This window comes from Pangasianodon hypophthalmus, chromosome 28, assembly GCF_027358585.1.
Source record: "Pangasianodon hypophthalmus isolate fPanHyp1 chromosome 28, fPanHyp1.pri, whole genome shotgun sequence".
Lineage (NCBI taxonomy): Eukaryota > Metazoa > Chordata > Actinopteri > Siluriformes > Pangasiidae > Pangasianodon > Pangasianodon hypophthalmus.
In genome coordinates, this window is record NC_069737.1 from 16166749 (window position 1) to 16193319 (window position 26571).

A 26571-nucleotide genomic window follows, 5' to 3' on the forward strand; every position below is an offset into this window, starting at 1 on the left:
CATGCATTAGAATGAAAAAAAGAAAGAATGATCAGTATTGAGAATATTTTACCGTCTCTGTCTTCCTTTTCTTTCCTTACAGGTCTGGGCTGTGTGTGTGTGTGTATGTGTGTGTGTCTGTGAGAGTGAGTGTGTGAGAGTGTGTGTGTGTGTGTGTGTGCGCGTGTGTGTTCATGTTCAGGAGGGTACCCTGGTTCTTACATCGGAACATAACGTAACGGTTCCCACAGAAACTTTGTCACTTCCTGTGCCATTTCAGCTTCCTGTCTGCACTGCGGTTTCAAACTGAGCCGTGTTTTTCCCAGGTGTGTGTGTGTGTGTGTGTGTGTGTGTGTAGAGCATCGGCAGTGTTCTTGGTCGGACAGTTTCATAGCTGCTTGCCTACAATCTGTAAACCCATCTGAAGCACTGCATTCTGGGTAAATTAGCTGACATTTCACTGAGCTGTTGTTTGTGTCATTAAGAGTTAATAAGAGTTCACTGTTCATCTGTTAGAGTCTCTGCTGCCTGTGTTCACCTGTGTGGAATGTGTGTGTGGCTGTGTTCCAATACTGTTTTTAATGCGCCCTTGTTGACTTCCCCTTGGTTACGTTCCCTCAGTCGTCCTATGTGTCGTTCATTTACTTCACCACCTTGAGTGAAGCTGTAAATTTGTGATTTTTGAGATTTACAACCCCAAACTTTACATCTACATCCGTCCATGACAGCTCCCAGCATTGCTAGCTAGTTCACAAACTGCTAATCTGATAATCTGTGATGCTAATGCAGCAATATTAGCATCATGCTAACTGTAAACTGTGCTCATATTTTACATTTCACGTCCTTATGAACTTATGGAGACCTTAAACGACTGCCGTCTGAACTTCATTACTTCATTCATCTAGCTAGTTAGCAAGCTAGAGAACAGTTAGCAAGAATCTGAGCACTTAAATGTCCAAAGAAATCGAACAAGGGCGGAGCTTAGGTTTCATTTCAAACTTTGATCATTATCGCTAGCCTTTCTTTAATTCTTTTGATTTGATGTAGGAATACAAAGTACTGGCTTTAATTAACAATATGCTAGTTTAGCAACATTAACTAACCCTGCTAGCTACTAAAATACAGGACTGTGCTAACATTAAACTGTTATAAAGTGGTACATTGTGTAAATAACTTGTTAGTAAGTTAGCTAACATTAGCTAAAGTATTACATGCTATAATTATTACAATTCTGACCAGAATTGTACGTGAATCGGTTTGTCAAGCTGAATAAATGAAAAAGATCCATGGTGATGTCATATGATGACGTTAGCTTAAATAGTCACTAATCAAAATCACTAGAAGTTCAATAAGGTTTAAAGAAAAAAGTATTGGAACACAACCTTCTGTGAAGCTGAACATGTTAAGAGTTTAAACATTAAAGCTAACGTTAAGACTTTCTTTAGCTACGCTGCGTATTGAGTTATCATCATTTCCGTTGTTAGCGCAGTTTAGCTGTGTATTAGCCGAGATTGCTTTCTGTTTCTGCTTCTGTTTATGTGAATGTACATTAAAGGTATATGGATCTGCAGGACAGTCTGTTTACCTGCTCTGTAAAAGAGATCAAAATATCAAAAACAAAATCTACACTCAAAAAAATATTATATAGTTGCTCAATGCTGAATTATTAATGTTGTTCCTGAACCTGAATGTATTTCAATGTCATGTCATGTTTCATTTTTTTTTCTTTTGAATCATCTGAGTGCCATTTAAAGCAAGTTAATGCTGCATTTCTGTACTGTGTGGGCAGAGCTTAAGTTAAACTCAATTAGCCAATCGGGACAGTCCATTAGAGTTCACAGTTTACAATGTAATAGTTAACCTTAGCTAGTTTTAGCTATGCAAAAAACAGTTTTCTCAGTTTTAGGACTGTTAGCAAAAATGGCTAGCTAATTTACATTAAATGGTTACTGCAGCAGAGGTAATGTTACTCTAGCATAACTAGCTAGCTGGCTAATGTTTGAGCAGTGATGTGTTTGTAGCTGGCTAGCTTAATTATTGTTACTAAACTATAATAAGGAGGCTAGTTACTGGCTGATCATGTTTAACCGAAGCTCCACCCAGGATGTGCTGATCAGAGGCATCTTATTCACGCTAATTAATTGACTTAGCTAGTTTTGTAAGATTGAAAACAAACGCTAATAAGCTATTTTATCTGCCCTATTTTTGTTGTTTTGATAAAATTCTGTTCTCTCATCAAGGCTCAATCTTTATTTGAGTCCGATTTAAAAAATTTTTTTTAACAGATTCAAAAAAGGATGAGTTCATACGTCATTCATAAGAGCTTAATAACGCGTCAGAAGGAGCTCACAAGACTCATTAGAATCGAAATCCCATTCCAAGTACGTAAACAGGCGCCATATTGGAGAGTTTAGAGACGTTTCTTTATGTATTCGTACATATTCTGTCTCTCAAACCCAAATCCTGCCTTTTATTCATTCTTTAAATGGGATTTTGATACTAGTGAATATTGTGAGAGGCTTCTGACGCATTATTAAACTCTTATGCAGGGTTTATGGACATCCATAGCTATGTATAATATATATATGTGTATAATTAGGTCATTCGTGTAATACACTAAACTTGCGTAATATACAGTATTAAACATACATTTCCTGCATAAAACCTGAGTTTTAGAGTCGCAGTGATTCACTCTCTGTAAACGAGCGCTAATCGCTAATAAGTTAATGGCATTTCCACTAAATGGTACTCAGATTTACATTTTATTCTTTTTTTTTTGTCTTTGGATTTTTTTTTCCTTTTCTTTTTTTCAATCATGTGTTTTATCCCATTATTCATTTTGATCTGAACTGTACCACTACAACGAAAAAAAACTTCAACTCAAAAAAAGTCAACTTATATGGCCAACAATGAAAATAAAGTAAATGTTAGCAAGAAGCATTAGCATAATGCTAACCAGCCTTGATATATTAGCAGCAGCGTTATACTTGTTGGTGAAGTAAATTTGGGGAAATTTTCTGAAAAATGTGTAGGGTTTGGGAAATAAATGAACATTTAAATTGCACTTTAAAAAATCATGAGTCATATTAGCAGGCTAGCTCGGCCTAGCGACATGCTGCCTTGTACAACATATTTTATACAAATTTTTGCTTTGTACTTAAAGCAGATTGACTTTGTGATACTGTTTTTAACACACCCTTATTGACTTCCTCTTAAAAAATAAAATAAGAAAACTTTTACCACAAGAACAATGTTTAAAAAACAGATTTATCAAATCAAAAAGCATTATTTCCTTCAAACTCTTTAGAGGTGCTAATGAGCTATCTTTTAACTAGCTAGCATTATAAAGGAATAAAATGTTATTAGCTATAAGGTAAGCTGTTGTTAAAAATCATATTTTTATTATTCATGTTTGGAAAAAGCATATATAATATTACAGTAATAGTTAAGATATTATTTGTTTATTTAAAAAAATTAGAAAAGCCTGTTGTATGGCTAGCTAGCTACATGCTAACACTTAGGATTAGGGTTTAAACTGCATTAGTGTGTGTCTGGAAAGTTCCATTGCAGGTTTCCATGGAAACAGGTCAGTCCACTGAGCAGTGATGAGTGGGGGGAGGGGTTTTACACACTGCCTCAGCCATTTTGATGATTAATTTAGCAATGGAAAGTAAAACGTTTATATATTTATCTGCTGTTTTGAAGAAACAAGCTAGCTAGCCAGCTAGCCTAGCATGAATCTAATGGTATTTAGTCAAGCTGAAAGTCACACAACAGCCCTTAAGATGACCAAGAGGACTGAACCACTGGGAAAATGGAGGGGGACTTCAAAAAAGGGTGCGTTAAAACCAGTATTGAATATAGTTTAATGTAAACAATAACGAGAAAACTGAGTTACTGGTTACTGAAAATGGCGACTGAGCTAAAAAAAAAATGTCAAGAGCTGTATTAGCAGGCTAGTTTGGTTTTTGTTAAGGGGGATTGGTTTGATCCACACAGCCGCTGGTCATGACGTCATGGACGGCTGTGAGGAACCGAGGTCCGATCGATCCGTCAGCTTGCTAAAGACTGACACCGGCATGTGGAGAAGGTCAGCGGAAAGTTCCGGAAAATGAAGATAAGCCGTGAGCGAGATTCCTGAAAGCTCGAATCTTCTCTGAGAGAAGATGTGAGAAGCTGAGGAGAATGGAATGATGGAAATAACGGAAGGATTGAAATGAAAAGTGAAATGTTATTGAGGTTTTGGAATAAACTGAACGTGTAAGCTGAGGGGAAGTGTCGCGTGCGTGTGAAAAATCATGAGACATGTTAGCAGGCGAGCTCGGCCTAGCAACATGCCACCAAAACAACCAGAAAATTAAAAAAAAAACAAAAAACAATTTAACCACAACATTGAAAGAAAAGAGATTTATCAAATCATATAACATCATTTCCTTCACCCTCACATCAGCTTGCTAATTAGCTAGCTTCTTAACTAGCTAGCATCATGAAGTAGCAAAATTCCTGCGCTAGCGTTGTGAGGCAAGCGCATGTTAACTCTCTCTCTCTCTAGCTCGTTTTTTTCTTACACTTATGTTCTCTCTGTCACTCTCTCTTTCACTTTTATCTTCCTCAATAGTTTTCTTTTCCTCATTCCCTCTCTCATTTCTTCTCTATTTCACTGTGTATGTGTGTGTGTGAGAGAGAGACGGAGAGTGAGTTAGTGTGTGTGTGTGAGAGAGAGAGAGAGAGAGAGACGGAGAGCGAGTTAGTGTGTGTGTGTGTGTGAGAGAGAGACGGAGAGCGAGTTAGTGTGTGTGTGAGAGAGAGAGAGACGGAGAGTGAGTTAGTGTGTGTGTGTGTGTGAGAGAGAGAGAGAGAGAGACGGAGAGTGAGTTAGTGTGTGTGTGAGAGAGAGAGAGAGAGAGAGAGAGACAGAGAGTGAGTTAGTGTGTGTGTGTGTGTGTGTGTGAGAGAGAGAGAGACGGAGAGTGAGTTAGTGTGTGTGTGAGAGAGAGAGACGGAGAGTGAGTTAGTGTGTGTGTGTGAGAGAGAGAGAGACGGAGAGCGAGTTAGTGTGTGTGTGTGTGTGTGTGTGTGTGAGAGAGAGAGAGACGGAGAGTGAGTTAGTGTGTGTGTGTGTGTGTGTGTGTGTGTGTGAGAGAGAGAGAGACGGAGAGTGAGTTAGTGTGTGTGTGTGTGTGTGTGAGAGAGAGAGAGAGAGAGAGACGGAGAGCGAGTTAGTGTGTGTGTGTGTGTGTGTGTGTGAGAGAGAGAGAGAGACGGAGAGTGAGTTAGTGTGTGTGTGTGTGAGAGAGAGAGAGAGACGGAGAGTGAGTTAGTGTGTGTGTGAGAGAGAGAGAGACGGAGAGCGAGTTAGTGTGTGTGTGAGAGAGAGAGAGACGGAGAGTGAGTTTGTGTGTGTGTGAGAGAGAGAAAGAGAGACGGAGAGTGAGTTTGTGTGTGTGTGAGAGAGAGAGAGAGAGACGGAGAGCGAGTTAGTGTGTGTGTGTGTGTGTGTGTGTGTGTGTGTGAGAGAGAGAGAGAGAGAGGGTGAGTTAGTGTGTGTGTGTGAGAGAGAGAGAGAGTGAGTTAGTGTGTGAGAGAGAGAGAGAGAGAGTGAGTTAGTGTGTGTGTGATGTGTGTATGTATATGATTGTGTGTGTGATGTGAGTGTGTGTGTATATGATTGTGTGTGTGATGTGAGTGTGTGTGTATGTACATATATATATATATATATATATATATATATATATATATATAGAGAGAGAGAGAGAGAGAGAGAGAGAGAGTGTGTGTGAGTGTGTATGATTGTGTGTGTGTGTGTGAGTGTTTGTATATGAGTGTGTGTGTGTTTGTATGAGTGTGTGTGTGTGTGTGTGTGAGTGTTTGTATATGAGTGTGTATATGAGTGTGTGTGTGTGTGTGTGTGTGAGTGTTTGTATATGAGTGTGTATATGAGTGTGTGTGTTTGTATATGAGTGTGTATATGAGTGTGTGTGTGAGAGTGTTTGTATATGAGTGTGTGTGTGTGTTTGTATATGAGTGTGTGAGAGTGTTTGTATATGAGTGTGTATATGAGTGTGTGTGTGTGTGTTTGTATATGAGTGTGTGAGAGTGTTTGTATATGAGTGTGTATATGAGTGTGTATATGAGTGTGTGTGTTTGTATATGAGTGTGTATATGAGTGTGTGTGTGAGAGTGTTTGTATATGAGTGTGTGTGAGTGTTTGTATATGAGTGTGTATATGAGTGTGTGTGTTTGTATATGAGTGTGTATATGAGTGTGTATATGAGTGTGTGTGTGAGAGTGTTTGTATATGAGTGTGTGTGTGTGTTTGTATATGAGTGTGTGAGAGTGTTTGTATATGAGTGTGTATATGAGTGTGTGTGTGTGTGTTTGTATATGAGTGTGTGAGAGTGTTTGTATATGAGTGTGTGTGTGTGTGTGTTTGTATATGAGTGTGTGTGTGTGAGAGTGTGTGTGTGAGAGTGTTTGTATATGAGTGTGTATATGAGTGTGTGTGTGTGTGTGTGTGTGTGTGAGTGTTTGTATATGAGTGTGTGTGTGTGAGTGTGTGTGTGAGTGTGTGTGAGTGTTTGTATATGAGTGTGTGTGTGTGTGAGTGTGTGTGAGTGTGTGTGAGTGTTTGTATATGAGTGTGTATATGAGTGTGTGTGTGTGTGTGTGTGTGTGTGAGTGTGTGTGTGTGTGTGAGTGTTTGTATATGAGTGTGTGTGTGAGTGTGTGTGAGTGTTTGTATATGAGTGTGTATATGAGTGTGTGTGTGTGTGTGTGTGAGTGTGTGTGTGTGATCTATTCCTCTCTGCTCTCTGCTGATGTGTTTATGCTCTTGTGAGCGCTGATGTAGTATTGAGTTTTAAATATAACTCTACACTCACTGTTCCTCTTTGGGTCACGAAAAAGGGGCGGAGCTTATGCAAACGTAATCATTTCATCACCAATAAACTTTTATTTCATTTCATTGTCTCAGTGTAGTGTTTGGAATAAATACTAAAGTTTAGCAAATTCAAGTAATGTCATATTAACTAGCAAGTAGCCACACTTGCTAGCACGCTAGCTTTTTTTTGTGTAAGTATAGCTAAGCTAATTGGCAAGCTAGCTAACATCCAACAAATACTGTATATTGTGCTAGCTTTAAGCTATCAGTTATATTATTATAATTAAAGCAAGTAGCTAAGCTTACTACCAAGCTAGCTGACGTTACACTAATATAGTGTGTATTTAAAGCACTTAGGTAGCTATCATTAGGCTAACTATTATATTGTGTTTATAAAATAAGATACTTACTAAATAGTATTAGCCTAAAAAGTTTTACTAGCAAGCTAGCTAAAGTTATGCTAACTGTTATTATTGTGTTTTTAAAGCAAGTAGTAAAGCTTACTAGCTAATATTAGGCTAACTACTATATCATATACTTAAAGAATGTGGCTAAGCTTAATAGCTAATATTACGCTAACTATTGAATTGTGTAATTAAAGTTTTTGGAACCAGAGAGGAAACTTAAAAAGAGAACAAAAGTTTAAAATCATTCAACATGGTTTTATTTTCCTGAAGATTATTTACATCCATACAAAAGATGAAACACGTTTCGCAATCCGGCTGCACGATATATCGCTGATTAATACTTTAATAATATGCAAATGAAACCTCGGTGCGTGTTGTGTTGTGTGAGGTTCTACATCTCAGATGTTCAGATCAGGTTTCTGTCGACATCATCACAATACGATACATGCAGCCATAATTCACAAGACACCATTTTCCGATAAAATGCTAATTTTTTTTCTTAAAAAAAAAAACAAAAAAAAAACCATCAACATCTGTGTAAACATCTGCTGTGGTGGAATGGACAGAAAGCGTTTTTTTTTTTTTTTTTTTTACCTGAGGAGATCTCTAAGCGTTTAGATCAAATAAATAACTCATAAATGCGTTATAAGACATAATAAACACAAACATAGCACCACACCAGTTCTGACTGCATTAGCCATTTTTGCTAGTTCTTGCTAAGTGGCTCGGTGACTGAAGCTATGCTAATTATTAATCTGTACCAGTGTAAACTTTGTGGAAAATCCAGGAAACATAAACATACACTAACTTTTATTATCCTGTCATGAAGATAATTCAGACAAAATCCTGCTAACAGCATAGCTAAATTTCACACAGCTAGTTATGCTAAACTTTTCAATTTACTTGCATTTGTTTATATTTAGATTATTTGTCTAAATATGTTGGGCTCGTTGAACTAGTTCTTTAAACTGGCTTCGGTTATGCTAGCATTACTTATGTTAACTTGTACCTTCAAGCTAATTAGCTTTTTGCTTTTGAGCTTTTCCACTTGAACTACATTTTCCAACTAGAAAATGTTGCACTAATTGCTAGCTTTATTCTCCCTTTAGCTTTGTTACTCTTCTTAGCCTAATTAAATATTTTTGTTTAATTCACGTTTAATCATTTTATTTGGAGTTTTATAAGGTTATGCTAGCTGTTAGCTATTGTCTCTGTTTAGCCTTTAATGCTGTACACTCAGTATTTTGTGCTGAATTATTTTATTAACAGTTAAAAAAAAATTATAACGTCAAACGTGGGCTGAAGACTCTTAAAATAAAGTCCTTACATGCTAAACTCAAAGCCTGGCTTGCTAAAAATATTATCACCCTTGGCTTAGCATGATAAAGGTTAATTAAAAAAAAAAATAAAGGTACAGTGACAGGTTTTTTTTGCTTTGACTCTTGGCTAATCCGTCCCATGCTGTTAGCCTCGAGTTCGGTCCTCAGGTCTACCAGCTGCTGTCGAACACTTTCTTACACATGTTGGAGTTTTCCTGATGAAGAGGAAACTCGGAGCCGGGAATGAGCTGCTCGCGACTCCTGTGCCAGGCGTACGGCTCTCCCGAGGACAACTTCTCCATTTTATACACCGCCTCCCTGCAGCACACCACAAACAATGCCACGTTAAACACCAACTCACGCTAAAAAAAAAATCTCTAAAGAAAAAGAAAAATAATAACCATAGCAAGTAACCAATCATTCTTAGCAAACTAGCTACAGTTTGCTAGCTAAACTTCACTGGTTACGGTCACGCCCACAAGTGAGACAAACCACAAGCGACGCAGTTTGGGCTGCTAGAACCCGGCACATGGTCTGAGATGTTCTTCACCTGAACGGGAACGTGGTCTTATCCATCTGCATGCACACTAGGAAGGGGTACTCGGAGAACTGCACGGTGGTGATGAAGTCAAGCGCCGCCTCCATCTCAAAGCTCACCTCCATCCCCACGCTCAGGAAGTCCGCATCCACCGTCACGTTGCCCACGACAACCAAAGCACCCCTGTGGAGAACGTGGACAATTCAGATAAACACCATGGTTCTCCTGCTCCAGTGGAACCGTGAGGAACTTTCTGTTGTTGCGTGACGGAGAATCTTTAAGACAAACTAAACAACACTTTAGAATACTAGACGAAACCAAGGTTCTTTTTTGGTTCTGGTAGTTAACTATCAAGCTAGCAATTTTGCTATTTACATTTAGCTACTACAGTGATGACTTTTTGGTGTAGCATTGGAGAACTAGCTATATTTAGTACTTTATTTTATGTTACTATAAAGCTAGCTAGCTATTTTGTTTAGCTAGCTAGCTTATTTATTAGCAAGCTAGCACAAATCTCAGTGAAGCCTAAAATTTTACATCTTGCATTTGAGCTTCAACTTCACAGAGCTTCAGAAGAACTTTGGAGGAAGGTTTCTATGCCAAACCATCCGTTTTTGAAGGAACCTTGTGTCCTACAGAATTTTTCCAGCTGCATGTGGCACTTGATTCCAAAGTCGTAAGCGGGTTCAGTTTTGGCATGCTGAGCTGTTGGCCCTAGCGATCTGTGGTTTATTTCTGTCTATACATAGCTCATAGCCTGCTAATGTCTGTGTGTGCATTTACAAAAGAACTAGCATCCAGTTCCCTGAACCCTACACCTGTTCATGCCTTTAAAAAACCCCAGACTATAACCTCATTATTTAGCATAAATTTATCCCTTAGCATCAAATGCAAGATCCTCAAGCAATGCTAAACGTTCAAAATGTTGATATTTTAGGACCAAAACCAATGACCTTCTCCTCTGACGCACAACGGAGGTCTATATTTGGACTCAAAGCCACAACCTGACCTGTCTGCCAGTGCATTTGTTTCCTGGCTAGCACTTAACCAGCTTAGCCAGCGTTTCCAGGCTAGCAGCCAGAAGCTAAAAGACGTGCACCTGGTGCAGATGCTGCTCACTAGAAGATCAGAAAAGCCCAATAATCCTCTCCAGAGAGTTAACGATGACATGCTACTAAAGTCAAACCAGAGGACGGGAAGCGGGAAAAGAAACACGGAGAGATTTTGGGAATTGGTCGCAAAAGTAGACGGTAGGAAATTCAGCCAGGTGCTGTAAATGTCTGATGATTATTTTTGTACCTGTTGTTGACGCTAGTTTTGGATTCCCGGTACCAAAGGCTGAACTCCATTCCTCCAGAGATATCGATGGCCAAACCGCCCTGGAACTCTACAGCCGCCCGCAGACCAGATTGCAGAGGGATCACCTGAGAGACAGACAGAAAGGAAAGTGTGATCACATGGACGCCAACTTTGAGGAATGGGCTAGCGTGAAATTCTTTGAGGTCCGGAAAGTGGTGTTGAAATAACTGTTCCATCATCAAGCATGAATGGAACCAAAAGCCATGTTTCCTTTAACTGAGTGAGGCACAGGACGGAATTTATCGCGGTTGCTAGCTAGTTACCGTTGGTTACGGATTATAGATCTCGTGCCGGAGTTGAGTTACACACAATGAGGAGTTAATACTGAAATTTCACACATCGGTATTCAGACTTACGTGCTATTCAGAGGTTACCAACCAACCCAACTGTTGCCGTGTCTCACCTGAGAGTGGTCGGTGAGCAGGATGAGACCCTTCACCACGTTCATGGGGTCTCCAGACATAGAGAACATCTTGGACATCAGGTCGCTGTAGCCCTTGAAAAAGGTCACGGGCCGAAGCTGAACGTCGAGGAGCAGCGCCGACATTCCAGCAAACGACTCCAGGTCCTCCTCACCTTCATCAGCCGTCGCCGCTATCAGAGACTCCAGACCCTGAGCCTCGATGGCCACCTGGAGGACAGGAGAAGTGCAGGTGAGTGAAGTTTAGGTAAAAAGAGTAGGATTCTTACAGATGAGAATGTGTACAGGAGTCATAGTTGAGGTTGTGGAGTAATATAGGAATGATATAGATGAAGGTGTATGCAGGTGGGAGGAGTCATAATGGTGAGCACATTTTCATGGGGAGGAATGATACAGGTGAAGGTGTGTGCAGGTGGGAGGAGTCATACAGGTGAAGGGATATGCAGGTGGGAGGAGTGATATCGATGAAGGTGTGTGCAGGTGGGAGGAGTGATATAGGTGTGTGTGTGTGTGCAGATGGAAGGAGTCATACAGGTGAAGGCATATGCAGGTGGGAGGGGTCATACAGGTGAAGGGATATGGAGGTGGGAGGAGTGATATAGATGAAGGTGTGTGCAGGTGGGAGGAGTGATATAGGTGTGTGTGTGTGTGTGTGTGTGCAGATGGAACGAGTCATACAGGTGAAGGCATATGCAGGTGGGAGGAGTGATATAGATGAAGGTGTGTGCAGGTGGGAGGAGTCATACAGGTGAGGGCATATGGAGGTGGGAGGAGTCATACAGGTGAAGGTGTATGCAGGTGGGAGGAGTGATATAGATGAAGATGTGTGCAGGTGGGAGGAGTGATATAGATGAAGGTGTATGCAGGTGGGAGGAGTCATACAGGTGAAGGTGTATGCAGGTGGGAGGAGTCATACAGGTGAAGGTGTATGCAGGTGGGAGGAGTCATACAGGTGAAGGTGTATGCAGGTGGGAGGAGTCTTATAGCACCTGGTCTGTATTTAGTTTTTTATGATTAAATCTATGAAGTTCTATCAGTCTGAGAATTAACTGCATTTATTCTAATACGGTGTTAGATAAGTGCTACAGAAGTTTAAACTTTAAATGTTATTATTATTATTATTATTATTATGTATGTGTTCATGTCACTAGTTCTAAAGCCTGCTTGTTGAGTGCTGAAGTGAATTAATAGCTCCTCTGAGGCGTGTGTGTTCCCTCTCAGCCTCTTTCCTGGCTGCTGGAGGTCACATAAACAATTATCACCTCCTTTTTAAACGTCGCTATGTTATGATTTGTAATCAGCTCCACATTAGCTCTCCTGCCAGTCGCTGCATGAAATTGAAACCTTTTCTGGCCCGTTCATTTTGGCGTTCCAAACCTTCCATGTTCTCACATTCATTTATCGTCCTGTACGTGTCAAACTGTTTAGCTAACATTAGTTCTGGTCACATCTCGTGACTCTTTAGTCCCTTCATCACTCTCAGCTGATCCACTCTCAGGTGTCGGGTCGAGGGTTCTTCTTTTTCTCAGTCTCAGTTCCTGATGTTTTCAGGAAGTTTCTCCTCACCACTGTGATGTTCAGCTCGGTCAGTTAGTTTCAGTGAAGCTACAGTACATTCTGACCATGTGTTGGAAAAATTCCACAATAATATAATGAAAACTGGAAATGAAATATGGCTCAAAATATGGATTCTTATTAAACTCTACCTCAGTGTCACTTTTCTGTTTAAGGAAATCAGAAACATGGTACTTTAGAGTTTCTCTGGCTGACTGATTAAGATGTCTGATGTTTAGACTAGCGTTCTTTGCGCTTGCAGTACCTGAAGGCCGTGCAGGAGGGCGCCGTTGCTCTGGCCATAAATGTTCATGTTGCTCGTCCTAAGGATTCCTGAACCCGAGTACAGAATGTCCAGGCTGTAGGTGGTGGTCACATCACTGCCCCCTGCAGGACGACAGGTGAACAGGATGAAGTGTAAAACAGCTGAGAAATTTAAACTGAGCAAAAATGAATGATAACATTTTGATAAAAGTATTTGCACTTGTACTAACTGATTCCTGGACAGATTCTGACAAATCTTTATAAATTAGAGACCTTTGAAATATGTGATACTTGGGCTGGGTGTCCAGGTATATTTTGATTTGTGATATCATACAAAAATATTATTTATTTATTATCTGTTTTGAGAAAACATGAATTCAGTTAAATTTGCATTTCAGCTTTTCTACTAATCAGGTGAAGGTACGGAGAGGTCTGGGAATAAATGAGTTTTTAAAGTTGCACATACAACAACTGTTCCATCAAGAACTGTTTCACGTTTGCTTTAACGCTATTCGATTCATGCTTGATTAAACACCATACACAGGGTAAAGGTCAGAGGTCAGGACTATGGGGAAGCAGAGGGTCACTTACGTGTCATGTAGCCGGAGTAGGCGGATGAGGATCCGATCTTTGAGAAACGGTCGTAGTTCTGAGCGATCATGTCCTTCATGACTTCATGTACTATTTTACTGCAGGAAAAAGAGAAGAAGAGGATCAGAGACAAGCCGAGCTCACCCTATGTTCACTCTCAGGAGTCACAAAGCAACAAGCGATTGTTAATTTTCTGTGTACGTGTGCGCCACAGAGCCACAAGTCTGTCTAGTCTGCTTCACCTGTGCAGGTAAGGCTCACCTGGAAGGCATGCTGAAGAACGTATAGGGAGCTAGGCTCAGTCTATCTGCTTCACCTGTGCAGGTAAGGCTCACCTGGAAGGCATGCTGAAGCACGTATAGGGAGCTAGGCTCAGTCTATCTGCTTCACCTGTGCAGGTAAGACTCACCTGGAAGGCATGTTGAAGCGCAGGACGTCCTCCACTTTGGACAGCATGTATTTGTTCATCTCGTGGGGCAGGTGGCCGATGGAGAGCAGCAGGTTCTTCACCTCCTCGTATGATGGATCACTGCTCAGGATCACATCAGCTGCTGCAGCACGAACGTTCTTCTCATAGATGCGTCGGTTCTGATGGTACACACGATTCAGCACCTGTTTCACCTGAGAATACAAAAACAGAACGAGAGGTGTACTTCAGTCACAGGTATTTGATGTAAAGGACACGGGATAATTCTCTGCCCGAGTTCCCTGAATGAGGAAGTCATTTGGGACACAGACCTCGAGTGTGATGAGCTGAGGCTCGTATCTCTGCAGAGCGGTGATGGCGATGGTGCTCAGCGCTCCGGTCGTGGACTCGGCGAATCGAGCGAGCAGCGGTATGGCCTCGGGCAGGAGAGCGTTCTTCAGGGCCAGCAGGTACATCTGAACCTGGGCCTCATCCTGAGTGCTCTCTGGTCCTGCGAGGATCTGCTGCTTCACCTTAACCACTACCTGAATTCCAAAAAGAGAAGTTAATAAACTGAAATGACTCTGAATCAAATGAATCAAACCTAAAGATGAATCAGCCCAAAGTGATTAATACAATCTCATACTTGATTTGGTTTTATTTGATTTGGTTCAGTTAAGTATGATTCCTGAGTCTGATTCACTTCAGTTTTATAAATCTCATGCATTTGATTCTCTTAAATCTGATTCATTTGGAGTTGATTCAGTATGATTTGATTCTAGTGTTGATAGTGACGACTCACCGGTAGCTCACATCCTCCTTTCTGACACAGTTTTCTCACCAAAGCTCCCATGATGATCACAACTGACTCCTTAATTTCTGTACTGCCGATCTTCCCGTTAGAGATATCCTACACAGAACACACACACTTCAGTGTTATTCTATACATCTGATACGCCACAACACTGATTTGTGTAGCTGGAGCTAGTTGGTCTGGGTGAAGCTTAAAGACATAGTTTGGCTTTGTGTGTGTGTGTGTGTGTGTGTGTGTGTTTCTCACCAGCAGGGCCTGCAGCATGCTCTCAGTGGGGTGGGAGGCGAAACCACATGCGTAGAGGAAACGCTCCTGCAGCAGCACGCTGTCACTTTTTGCATTACTGAAGTCCAGGAACTCCAACATGGCCGACAGGGAGGCAGGAGTCTGGGCCGAGGTCACGGCGTCCACCAGCTGAGGACTACAGAGAGACAAACAAGGCGTAAATCAATCTGAACTGAATCAGACTAAGATAAATCATATTCGACAAAATCTATATCAAATATGAATCAGATTCAATTGAATCGCGTGCATCTTTTGCAATGAATCAAACATGATGTAAGTCAGATTTAACAAATGAATCTGAATCAAACAGAATGATATCAAACATGAAATGATTCAATTGATCAAATTCAATTGATTCAGACTGAAACTTTAACTAACTGAAAAATGATCTAATAAAATGTTCAATGAATCAATTCTTAACAGCCTCAAAGCAACCTGAATCATTCAGAAACAACCAAAATAAATGAATATGAATAAGGATTGTACATGTAGGGAGCGAGGGAGTGTAAGTCTAGGGAGCGAGGGAATGTAAATGTAGGGAGCGAGGGAGTGTAAATGTAGGGAGCGAGGGAATGTAAATGTAGGGAGCGAGGGAGTGTAAATGTAGGGAGCGAGGGAGTGTAAGTGTAGAGAATGAGGGAGTGTAAATGTAGGGAGTGAGGGAGTGTAAATGTAGGGAGCGAGGGAGTGTAAACGTAGGGAGCGAGGGAGTGTAAATGTAGGGAGCGAGGGAGTGTAAATGTAGAGAATGAGGGAGTGTAAATGTAGAGAATGAGGGAATGTAAATGTAGGGAGCGAGGGAATGTAAATGTAGGGAGCGAGGGAGTGTAAATGTAGGGAGCGAGGGAGTGTAAATGTAGGGAGCGAGGGAGTGTAAATGTAGAGAATGAGGGAATGTAAATGTAGGGAGCGAGGGAGTGTAAATGTAGAGAATGAGGGAGTGTAAATGTAGGGAGCGAGGGAGTGTAAATGTAGAGAATGAGGGAGTGTAAATGTAGGGAGCGAGGGAGTGTAAATGTAGAGAATGAGGGAGTGTAAATGTAGGGAGCGAGGGAATGTAAATGTAGAGAATGAGGGAGTGTAAATGTAGGGAGCGAGGGAGTGTAAATGTAGGGAGCGAGGGAGTGTAAATGTAGAGAATGAGGGAGTGTAAATGTAGAGAATGAGGGAGTGTAAATGTAGGGAGCGAGGGAGTGTAAATGTAGGGAGCGAGGGAGTGTAAATGTAGAGAATGAGGGAGTGTAAATGTAGAGAATGAGGGAATGTAAATGTAGAGAATGAGGGAGTGTAAATGTAGAGAATGAGGGAGTGTAAATGTAGAGAATGAGGGAGTGTAAATGTAGGGAGCGAGGGAGTGTAAATGTAGGGAGCGAGGGAGTGTAAATGTAGGGAGCGAGGGAGTGTAAATGTAGAGAATGAGGGAGTGTAAATGTAGAGAATGAGGGAGTGTAAATGTAGGGAGCGAGGGAGTGTAGATGTAGGGAGCGAGGGAGTGTAAATGTAGGGAGCGAGGGAGTGTAAATGTAGAGAATGAGGGAGTGTAAATGTAGGGAGCGAGGGACTGTAAATGTAGAGAATGAGGGACTGTAAATGTAGGGAGTGAGGGAGTGTAAATGTAGAGAATGAGGGAGTGTAAATGTAGAGAATGAGGGAGTGTAAATGTAGGGAGCGAGGGACTGTAAATGTAGGGAACGAGGGAGTGTAAATGTAGGGAGCGAGGGACTGTAAATGTAGGGAGCGAGGGAGTGTAAATGTAGGGAGCGAGGGACTGTAAATTTAGAGAATGAGGGAGTGTACATGTAGGGAGCGAGGGACTGTAAATGTAGGGAGCGAGGGAGTGTAAATGTAGGGAGCGAGGGAGTGTAAATGTAGAGAATGAGGGAGTGTAAATGTAGGGAGCGAGGGAATGTAAATGTAGAGAATGAGGGAGTGTAAATGTAGGGAGCGAGGGAGTGTAAATGTAGGGAGCGAGGGAGTGTAAATGTAGAGAATGAGGGAGTGTAAATGTAGAGAATGAGGGAGTGTAAATGTAGGGAGTGAGGGAGTGTAAATGTAGGGAGCGAGGGAGTGTAAATGTAGAGAATGAGGGAGTGTAAATGTAGAGAATGAGGGAATGTAAATGTAGAGAATGAGGGAGTGTAAATGTAGAGAATGAGGGAGTGTAAATGTAGAGAATGAGGGAGTGTAAATGTAGGGAGCGAGGGAGTGTAAATGTAGGGAGCGAGGGAGTGTAAATGTAGGGAGCGAGGGAGTGTAAATGTAGAGAATGAGGGAGTGTAAATGTAGAGAATGAGGGAGTGTAAATGTAGGGAGCGAGGGAGTGTAGATGTAGGGAGCGAGGGAGTGTAAATGTAGGGAGCGAGGGAGTGTAAATGTAGAGAATGAGGGAGTGTAAATGTAGGGAGCGAGGGACTGTAAATGTAGAGAATGAGGGACTGTAAATGTAGGGAGTGAGGGAGTGTAAATGTAGAGAATGAGGGAGTGTAAATGTAGAGAATGAGGGAGTGTAAATGTAGGGAGCGAGGGACTGTAAATGTAGGGAACGAGGGAGTGTAAATGTAGGGAGCGAGGGACTGTAAATGTAGGGAGCGAGGGAGTGTAAATGTAGGGAGCGAGGGACTGTAAATTTAGAGAATGAGGGAGTGTACATGTAGGGAGCGAGGGACTGTAAATGTAGGGAGCGAGGGAGTGTAAATGTAGGGAGCGAGGGAGTGTAAATGTAGGGAGCGAGGGAGTGTGTGTCCCTTACAGTGTGGTCTTGCTGCAGTTTTGAAGTACACTCAGCATTTGGTCTTTGCTGGACGAGCGCAGGCTGTGGATCAGAGACAGGAAACTGCGAGGAGCCGAAGATTTCGCCAGAGATTGCGGTTCCAGCTGAGAACGCACTGCCTTCCACGTGTCCATCAGCTACACACACACACATACACACACACTCAATCAGGTGAATCAGATTCGACTAGCTGAACCGAATCAAACGCGAGGTTTTAGTAATGAGGGGAGGAGCGTACAGTCGGACACGTGTTACAGTGGATCCTGGGTTTCTCCGTCATCACTCCCACAGAGACCAGTTTGGGGTCGAGACTCTTCACCACGCTCGCTGCGTCTTTACCCGAAACTTCCGCAGGTCCGTCTGTCACCGTGAGCAGAGTGAGAGACTGCCTGAGGGACAAACACAGCGCTTTAACAACACACTGTGACTGAGACTGAGAGCTCGCTGCACTGAGGGTGTGTTCCTGCATACACACACATTTACAGGCTGTGTGTAGTCAGTGTAGTGTGTAGTTAGTGTAGTGTGTGTAGTTAGTGTAGTGTGTGTAGTTAGTGTGTGTAGTTAGTGTGTGTAGTTAGTGTAGTGTGTGTAGTTAGTGTGTGTAGTTAGTGTAGTGTGTAGTTAGTGTGTGTAGTTAGTGTAGTGTGTGTAGTTAGTGTGTGTAGTTAGTGTAGTGTGTGTAGTTAGTGTGTGTAGTTAGTGTAGTGTGTAGTTAGTGTAGTGTGTGTAGTCAGTGTAGTGTGTAGTTAGTGTAGTGTGTGTAGTTAGTGTAGTGTGTGTAGTTAGTGTGTGTAGTCAGTGTAGTGTGTAGTTAGTGTGTGTAGTTAGTGTAGTGTGTGTAGTTAGTGTGTGTAGTTAGTGTAGTGTGTAGTTAGTGTAGTGTGTGTAGTCAGTGTAGTGTGTAGTTAGTGTGTGTAGTTAGCGTGTGTAGTTAGTGTAGTGTGTGTAGTTAGTGTAGTGTGTGTAGTTAGTGTGTGTAGTTAGTGTAGTGTGTAGTTAGTGTAGTGTGTGTAGTTAGTGTAGTGTGTAGTTAGTGTGTGTAGTTAGCGTGTGTAGTCAGTGTAGTGTGTAGTTAGTGTGTGTAGTTAGTGTAGTGTGTAGTTAGTGTGTGTACTTAGTGTAGTGTGTGTAGTCAGTGTAGTGTGTAGTTAGTGTGTGTAGTTAGTGTAGTGTGTAGTTAGTGTGTGTACTTAGTGTAGTGTGTGTAGTCAGTGTAGTGTGTAGTTAGTGTGTGTAGTTAGCGTGTGTAGTCAGTGTAGTGTGTAGTTAGTGTAGTGTGTGTAGTCAGTGTAGTGTGTAGTTAGTGTGTGTAGTTAGTGTGTGTAGTTAGTGTAGTGTGTAGTTAGTGTGTGTAGTTAGTGTGTGTAGTCAGTGTAGTGTGTAGTTAGTGTAGTGTGTAGTTAGTGTGTGTAGTTAGCGTGTGTAGTCAGTGTAGTGTGTAGTTAGTGTAGTATGTGTAGTCAGTGTAGTGTGTAGTTAGTGTGTGTAGTTAGCGTGTGTAGTTAGTGTAGTGTGTAGTTAGTGTAGTGTGTGTAGTCAGTGTAGTGTGTAGTTAGTGTGTGTAGTTAGCGTGTGTAGTTAGTGTAGTGTGTAGTTAGCGTGTGTAGTTAGTGTAGTGTGTAGTTAGTGTAGTGTGTAGTTAGTGTGTGTAGTTAGCGTGTGTAGTTAGTGTAGTGTGTAGTTAGTGTAGTGTGTAGTTAGTGTGTGTAGTTAGCGTGTGTAGTTAGTGTAGTGTGTAGTTAGCGTGTGTAGTTAGTGTAGTGTGTAGTTAGTGTAGTGTGTACTTAGTGTGTGTAGTTAGCGTGTGTAGTTAGTGTAGTGTGTAGTTAGTGTGTGTACTTAGTGTAGTGTGTGTAGTCAGTGTAGTGTGTAGTTAGTGTGTGTAGTTAGTGTAGTGTGTAGTTAGTGTGTGTACTTAGTGTAGTGTGTGTAGTCAGTGTAGTGTGTAGTTAGTGTGTGTAGTTAGCGTGTGTAGTCAGTGTAGTGTGTAGTTAGTGTAGTGTGTGTAGTCAGTGTAGTGTGTAGTTAGTGTGTGTAGTTAGCGTGTGTAGTTAGTGTAGTGTGTAGTTAGTGTGTGTAGTTAGTGTGTGTAGTCAGTGTAGTGTGTAGTTAGTGTGTGTAGTTAGCGTGTGTAGTTAGTGTAGTGTGTAGTTAGTGTGTGTAGTTAGCGTGTGTAGTCAGTGTAGTGTGTAGTTAGTGTAGTGTGTGTAGTCAGTGTAGTGTGTAGTTAGTGTGTGTAGTTAGTGTGTGTAGTTAGTGTAGTGTGTAGTTAGTGTGTGTAGTTAGTGTGTGTAGTCAGTGTAGTGTGTAGTTAGTGTAGTGTGTAGTTAGTGTGTGTAGTTAGCGTGTGTAGTCAGTGTAGTGTGTAGTTAGTGTGTGTAGTTAGCGTGTGTAGTTAGTGTAGTGTGTAGTTAGTGTAGTGTGTGTAGTCAGTGTAGTGTGTAGTTAGTGTGTGTAGTTAGCGTGTGTAGTTAGTGTAGTGTGTAGTTAGCGTGTGTAGTTAGTGTAGTGTGTAGTTAGTGTAGTGTGTAGTTAGTGTGTGTAGTTAGCGTGTGTAGTTAGTGTAGTGTGTAGTTAGTGTGTGTAGTTAGCGTGTGTAGTTAGTGTAGTGTGTAGTTAGTGTGTGTAGTTAGTGTAGTGTGTAGTTAGTGTAGTGTGTGTAGTCAGTGTAGTGTGTAGTTAGTGTGTGTAGTTAGCGTGTGTAGTTAGTGTAGTGTGTAGTTAGCGTGTGTAGTTAGTGTAGTGTGTAGTTAGTGTGTGTAGTTAGCGTGTGTAGTTAGTGTAGTGTGTAGTTAGTGTAGTGTGTAGTTAGTGTGTGTAGTTAGCGTGTGTAGTTAGTGTAGTGTGTAGTTAGTGTGTGTAGTTAGCGTGTGTAGTTAGTGTAGTGTGTAGTTAGTGTGTGTAGTTAGTGTAGTGTGTAGTTAGTGTGTGTAGTTAGCGTGTGTAGTTAGTGTAGTGTGTAGTTAGTGTAGTGTGTAGTTAGTGTGTGTAGTTAGCGTGTGTAGTTAGTGTAGTGTGTAGTTAGTGTAGTGTGTAGTTAGTGTGTGTAGTTAGCGTGTGTAGTTAGTGTAGTGTGTAGTTAGTGTAGTGTGTAGTTAGTGTGTGTAGTTAGCGTGTGTAGTTAGTGTAGTGTGTAGTTAGTGTGTAGTGTCTCTTACTCAGACAGCACTCTGGCAGCCGTGGTGCGGCGAGCGTTGACTGACAGGTCGTACGTTTCCTTGGCAACAGCAGATTTGATGAAGCTGCCTTGCAGTGTGATGAGTGTCACTGAGCTCGACTTCTCACTCACACCCAACACCTGGGAGAGAACAAACACACTGCACTTCACCTGACCTGCTGAGTGTGTGTGAGTGTGTGTGTGTGAGTGTGTGAGTGTGTGTGTGTGTGTACCTGGCTGTGTGTGGTGAATCCCGTCTCCTGAGTTTTGCAGCTCTCTGTGTGCTTTGTGCGGATCACCTGATCTTTAGAAACCTTGTACTCAACCAGACACTTTCCTGATGCATCAGCCTGCACACACACACACACACACACACACACACACACACCACAAAGCGACAGTAAAGTCTTAGTTTCTCACACGACTTCTGCTTCACACTGAAAACAATCTGCTTGTATATTGCAGTTGTGTTGCTGTTATCGGCTTTGTCCCAAATCACACCTTATTCACTAAGTAGTGCACTATTTCAGTTTCAAAAGACTAGTGAAAATGATCCAGGTTAATATAAAAAAAGTGCACTTGAGTAGTGTGTAGTGAACAGGGTGTGTGGTTGAGGACACGCCCACACTGGACAGAATGTAACTATATGATGCAGCGAACCCAAATCTAGTGTAGGGAATAGTGAGCAGGGCACAATATGAAACACAGCCTTCACCTCCATCATCTTGCCAGACTTCAGCTGCATCATCAGCATACTGGCCACGCCCCTTTTCAGGTTCTTGATGGTCGCAGGTTCCGCCTTGTGTGTGTAAAGACTCCTCACCTGCACAGTGATAATATCCACAACAATAATAATCAGATCCCGTGTCCTGCTTAGAGGTGGAACAATATATCAGTCTGAAGGTTTATCGCAATATCATATGTAGAATAATTATCATTAACGATATGCTAATTCAGTATATACAGTATAATGATGCTACGTAATAATTAATTAATTAATGCTTAGGCGTGGCATTTCACTGGAAACCTGCGAAGATCATTTTGTAGACATTTTAAAGACAGGAAGTGGTGTTTTGGTGGCTGAAATTTTGCCTCTCGCTTACACAACATTGTATTTTGGACTTTTAAACTTTGTTTATATCTTATACTTTATGGTGAATTCCCCTTTAAAGCGGCAGTGTGTAATGTTCAGCTGGCTGTGAGCTAAATAACAGAAGAAGTCTAACTCCTTTTTTCCTCCCTCTGAACTATTCCTCTGTTAAATCTGCCTACATCTTATGAGCTGTCTTTTACAGAAAAGGGGTGCAGTTGAGAAGCAGATTTCAGGGCCAGAAAAAATGTAAATAGAAGCTTAAAAAATGAAGAAAGTAAGAAAGTAGCCCTATCCATTGCATGGCAATGCTGTGAATCAGAGTTTCTTAACTAATTGATTGAAATGAGATGATTATTGCAGGCGTAGAAACACTTACATACCGCACCTTTAAACAATGCTGTAGTCACTTCCTCACTGTGCAGTCTCTGCAGCGTTAATGCATCGGGAGTTAGTGTTCATCTGTTTTTTTTTCTTACCTTGCCCATCTTCCAGAGCAGCATGAAGGGTCTCTGCAGCGCCTCGTTCTTTTCTCTACCCAGAATTCCCTTTGTGGTGGTGCCGTGGAAGATGTTGTTTTTGCGCGAGCGCTCGGCAGCGTTTTGGATCTGAACATTAGAGATCTGAGAGAAAGAAAGAGAGAAAGAGGTGTTTAGAAATTCATGCACTGATCACACTGTGTGTCAGAAAGTGTTGATTCATTTACTATAAATCACAGGTTTATATTAATGCGCTCGTTCTAATAGGTTATCGTTTCTATAGCATTGAAAAAACGTTTATTTAACGTTTATGGAAGGAGTCTCCAGTGTCAGTGCTTTGTAACAGTCAGTGGTAAAGCTGTAACTTCTTCAGGACAGAGGAGTTTACGCTTCTTTGCGGTTTCTCTGTTACATGACAAGCTGCATTTTTTTTGTCTCATTAACTTGGAGAGAGAGAATAAAGAGAGGCTGGTGAGGGAAGAGTGTTTATAGCTGCTATAACGTAAGTGACAACAGGAACTTGCTTGTTTTGTCAACGTTTCACAACAAAAAATGTTAAACATTTAAACAATGTTGTGTCGTTGTTTACTAAATTGAAAATCGTAATTGTTGGCAACCTGTTGTGGTATAAGAGGAATAAAACACTTGAGGACGTGCTGTTGCTGTGCTGCTCTCGTTCCTCGTTCTCCTCACCTGGACTCGGAGCAGCTGCTCGTCGTGGTTCTCCGGGTTCCTCCAGGCCAGGCTGATGTCCACATCGCTGGAGATCTTAAACCCGGCGTTTCCTCGGCTCGAGCCTTTGGGCCGGTTGAGGCCGAGCTCCGTTCTGTAGCTGAATCTGTAAAGACGGCCGTCATCGAGCCGCGGGCCTGCACTCGCACCTGAAACAACACACACACACACACACACATGCTGAGAACACACATGCTGGGTGACCGCAGGTCCTGTTTATTCAGGATGGACAGGAAATGCCACAATAACTAATCCTAGTTCTCAAAAACATCCAAAGGGACAGAATTTATCTCACTGTCCAAAAATACTCATCATGAAAAAATTTTTTTTTTTTCATTAGGTATATGTAATCACAATCTTCTGGAAAACAAAACATACAATTTTTTGTAAAGTTGTCTCACAATTATCTTGCTTTCAATCTTCCTCATTAATAAACAAACATTTTAAAAATGAATAAAATATAATTCTCACAAAGCTTTCTTCATGAGTATAAATGGTTATAATTAACAATGATATTAATCAATAATATTATTTAGTAATAATTTAAATATTATTTAATATAATAAATAAAATACAGCCACAAATATCTAATAATCTGCATCTATTAATTTAATTGAAACTTTCTTTAAACATGTACGTTAGTAAAGGTGACCTTTTCTGAGGTGTGCTCAGTGTTCAAGGACAGCTCTGGTTTTACTGATGTGACATTTTGACCTTTAGATTAGCAAAGTGCCTGAGCTTAGCATCACTGAGACAGTGTGAGGTCACGTGACCTATCGAGTGAACTTTGAGAGAAAATAAGAAGCTGACATTAGCGTTTAATTACGCTGGTGTTAAGTGTCGTAACACGCTCGTATCTCCCCCGACGCTCAGATAACCGACCTGCTGTTCTTTAACGCTCGGTACAGATAATAATCCGAACAGGACACGATCTACTGACGCTAGAGATTGAGAACGGCGTGGACTCAAAACACGTTTATCTTATGTTTTCACTGAGATAGTGTGATGCTTTAGTTATTCAGTTAGCAAAAAGTATAGAATACTGTCTAAAATATTGAATATTTAGCTCTGTACTTCCTGTAGAAGAGCACGATACAGGCCACTACATTCAGCGAGTGGAAACTGAAATACAATAAAACTGAAACTGAATGATAGTAGATTACAAATCACTTTTTTTTAATCTAGAGCAGTTCAGTGTAATGTAAAGATCGACTCCTGAGTCTGAAATGAATCACCTGTCATCTATAAGTGTCATATTTTACTCCTAAAATCACCAGTGAAGCTTCATATAAAGATATAAAAAATATATTAAAATATTCTCACAAATGCTGCAGTGAAAAATAAAATGTTTTAAAAAATGTGCAAGAGATTAGAACAAGATAATAGTAGGAAATAAAATTATTTGAAAGAAAGAAAGAAAGAAAGAAAATATAATATGTACAAAATTGAAAATAAGATACGATATATAAAAAAGGAAAATGATTAGGGCCTTTTTTTAAAAATAGAGAAACTTTTTGTTGTTTTTGTTGTTTCTGTGGAAAGCAGCCGTATCAGTCATGAAAGAACGTAATCTATATCACCATCACGAGAAACTTTCTCCTGGAAATGTTTTGGTCTTTTATTCTATTTTAAGGGTCAAGATTCTAATCAATAGAACTGTTTACTGAAACTTTTAATATAGGATGATGAACAGTTTGATCATCCTCTCTCTCTCTCTCTCTCTCTCTCTCTCTCTCTCTCTCTCTCTCTGTGTTCCTCTATGTCTCTCGCCCGGTAAAGTTCAACCTGATCTGTACTGACGTGTCACTCTGACATTTCATCATCGCTCACATCCTCGCACATGACATCATCACATTTTGACACGGCTCCTGACCCGTCGTCTGTCGAAACGTGTTCCTGAGCTCAGTCCATGTTCTGTTCTACAAGTGCACTAGATATCCAGTCTTTAAGGAGCTGAAATGTTCTTTGGTGGTCCCTCTGGACCTTTAGGAACATAACAACTCTACGAAGAACCGTTTTTTTTTTTTTTTTTTTTTTTATCATAGGAACTCATTTAGGATTCAGCTCCCTAATCTCTATCCAAATGCACTATGTAGGCTACACACTAATGATATCAGCACCCTATGAAGTGCACTATATGTTCGATAGGGACCCATTTTGGATTCAGCCTCCATTCCTCATGCACAAATAATATCTTCAACACCCTAAGTAGTGCACTTAGTGTTCTTTAGGGTTTCTTTCCCTATTCCCTATAGACATGCGCTATGTAGGGTTTTATATAAAGGAATAAAGACCCTTAGTAGTGCACTAGGTGTTCCACACAGACCTATTTCCTATTCAGCTCACTACTCCTCACAACAAACACATCTATACGACACGAAATGTCTTACTTCCTGCGTAGTGAGCAGAAGGTTATGAGTTCAAATCCCAGTCAGATTGTACACTCAGTTTTATCTCTTATTTCTCAACCCGGCTTTTAATCATTAACTCACTGCAGGGAGCAGAATGAATGAACCCTGAGTGTCATGTACAGATTTCTAAAGCAGAAAGAAAATCACATTCAGCACATTTTGTCACACATTAGGACCCTAAAACTTCTCAGTATCCTATCAGAGGTCAGAGGTCGCTGAGCCGATATCTTTAACCCTGACAATTCGACTGTATTTATCTCTGCTCTCAGTCAGAAACGCTTCCTGATGTCTTTATCTTTATGAGGAATAAAAGTGTCCTTACCGTGACAGAAGGCTGTGAAACAGGCAGCGAAGCCGAGCAGAAACACTAAAAGTCCCCGCATGGTGAAGGGAAGACGGAGAGAAAGACAGGACCAGGGAGAGAGAGAGAGAGAGAGAGGGAGAGAGAGAAGGACAGGACAGTGTCTGTGCTTCAGCTCTGTTTATCTGAGTGGAGGTCAGACTCCAAACTCCACACTTCAGTACCAAGGACCAAGTACTCTACAGCTACTCATTAACCCGGTTGCCAGATCACAGCCTCTAAAGAAGCTTTAAAATCCCTCCCAAAACAGGACAGATCAGAACCAGATGTGGGGAAAATGGGCGTGGCAGGGTCACAGAACTCCTCCTCCTCTTCCTCCTATTCCTCCGTCTCTGTCTCAAAGCAGGGATTTCACATCCTTCAATCAATGATCAATTATTTCCAATCAGAAATTACTAATGATTACTCATCATTGTGATGATGTGTTCATTAAGAAAATGTTATCTGGCCATCGTTAACTTCCAGAAGAGAATTACACTGTAATTTATTTATTTATTGTATTAAATTTGAGATAATTTACTCCCTTTCTTTCACCTATAATCACCTTTAAACACAGTTCAGTTAAAACAAGGTCTCAGATTTACGGCTTTTAAATACTCACCTTGTAAATCTTGTTTTAGATTTATCTCGATTTTAAATCTAAAATTTCTAACGTTTATCTTTTTAATGATGTTTCTGCTTGTTTTACTTGAACTTTCAAATCTAAGCTCTCAAATTTTTCATTTTTTAACCATGTTAGTACATGTTTTAGTTA

The 26571-nt window shown here is 41.0% G+C and overlaps 2 protein-coding genes across 2 annotated transcripts in view; one reads left to right on the top strand and one right to left on the bottom strand.

Moving 5' to 3' along the window:
• Positions 1 to 4360, top strand: part of LOC113525067 (uncharacterized protein C4orf54) — a 10948-nt gene extending 6588 nt beyond the window's left edge. The window contains exons 2-3 of the mRNA XM_034301183.2: positions 83 to 305; positions 3979 to 4360. The gene's annotated coding sequence lies outside the window, so the exon portion shown is untranslated. The remainder of the gene's footprint in view (positions 1 to 82; positions 306 to 3978) is intronic.
• A 3964-nt stretch (positions 4361 to 8324) lies between these two features.
• Positions 8325 to 25983, bottom strand: mttp (microsomal triglyceride transfer protein). The gene is made up of 18 exons (XM_034301370.2): positions 25779 to 25983; positions 23007 to 23194; positions 22314 to 22457; positions 21460 to 21567; positions 20978 to 21094; positions 20746 to 20885; positions 17826 to 17976; positions 17567 to 17724; positions 14779 to 14953; positions 14521 to 14628; positions 14051 to 14263; positions 13722 to 13933; positions 13313 to 13410; positions 12723 to 12844; positions 10886 to 11113; positions 10423 to 10547; positions 9136 to 9306; positions 8325 to 8903 (listed from the first exon to the last, which is right to left on the bottom strand). The coding sequence occupies exons 1-18, from the start codon at positions 25837 to 25839 to the stop codon at positions 8756 to 8758; spliced, it is 2667 nt and encodes an 888-aa protein (XP_034157261.2). The 5' UTR covers positions 25840 to 25983; the 3' UTR covers positions 8325 to 8755.
• Positions 25984 to 26571: the final 588 nt, after the last annotated feature.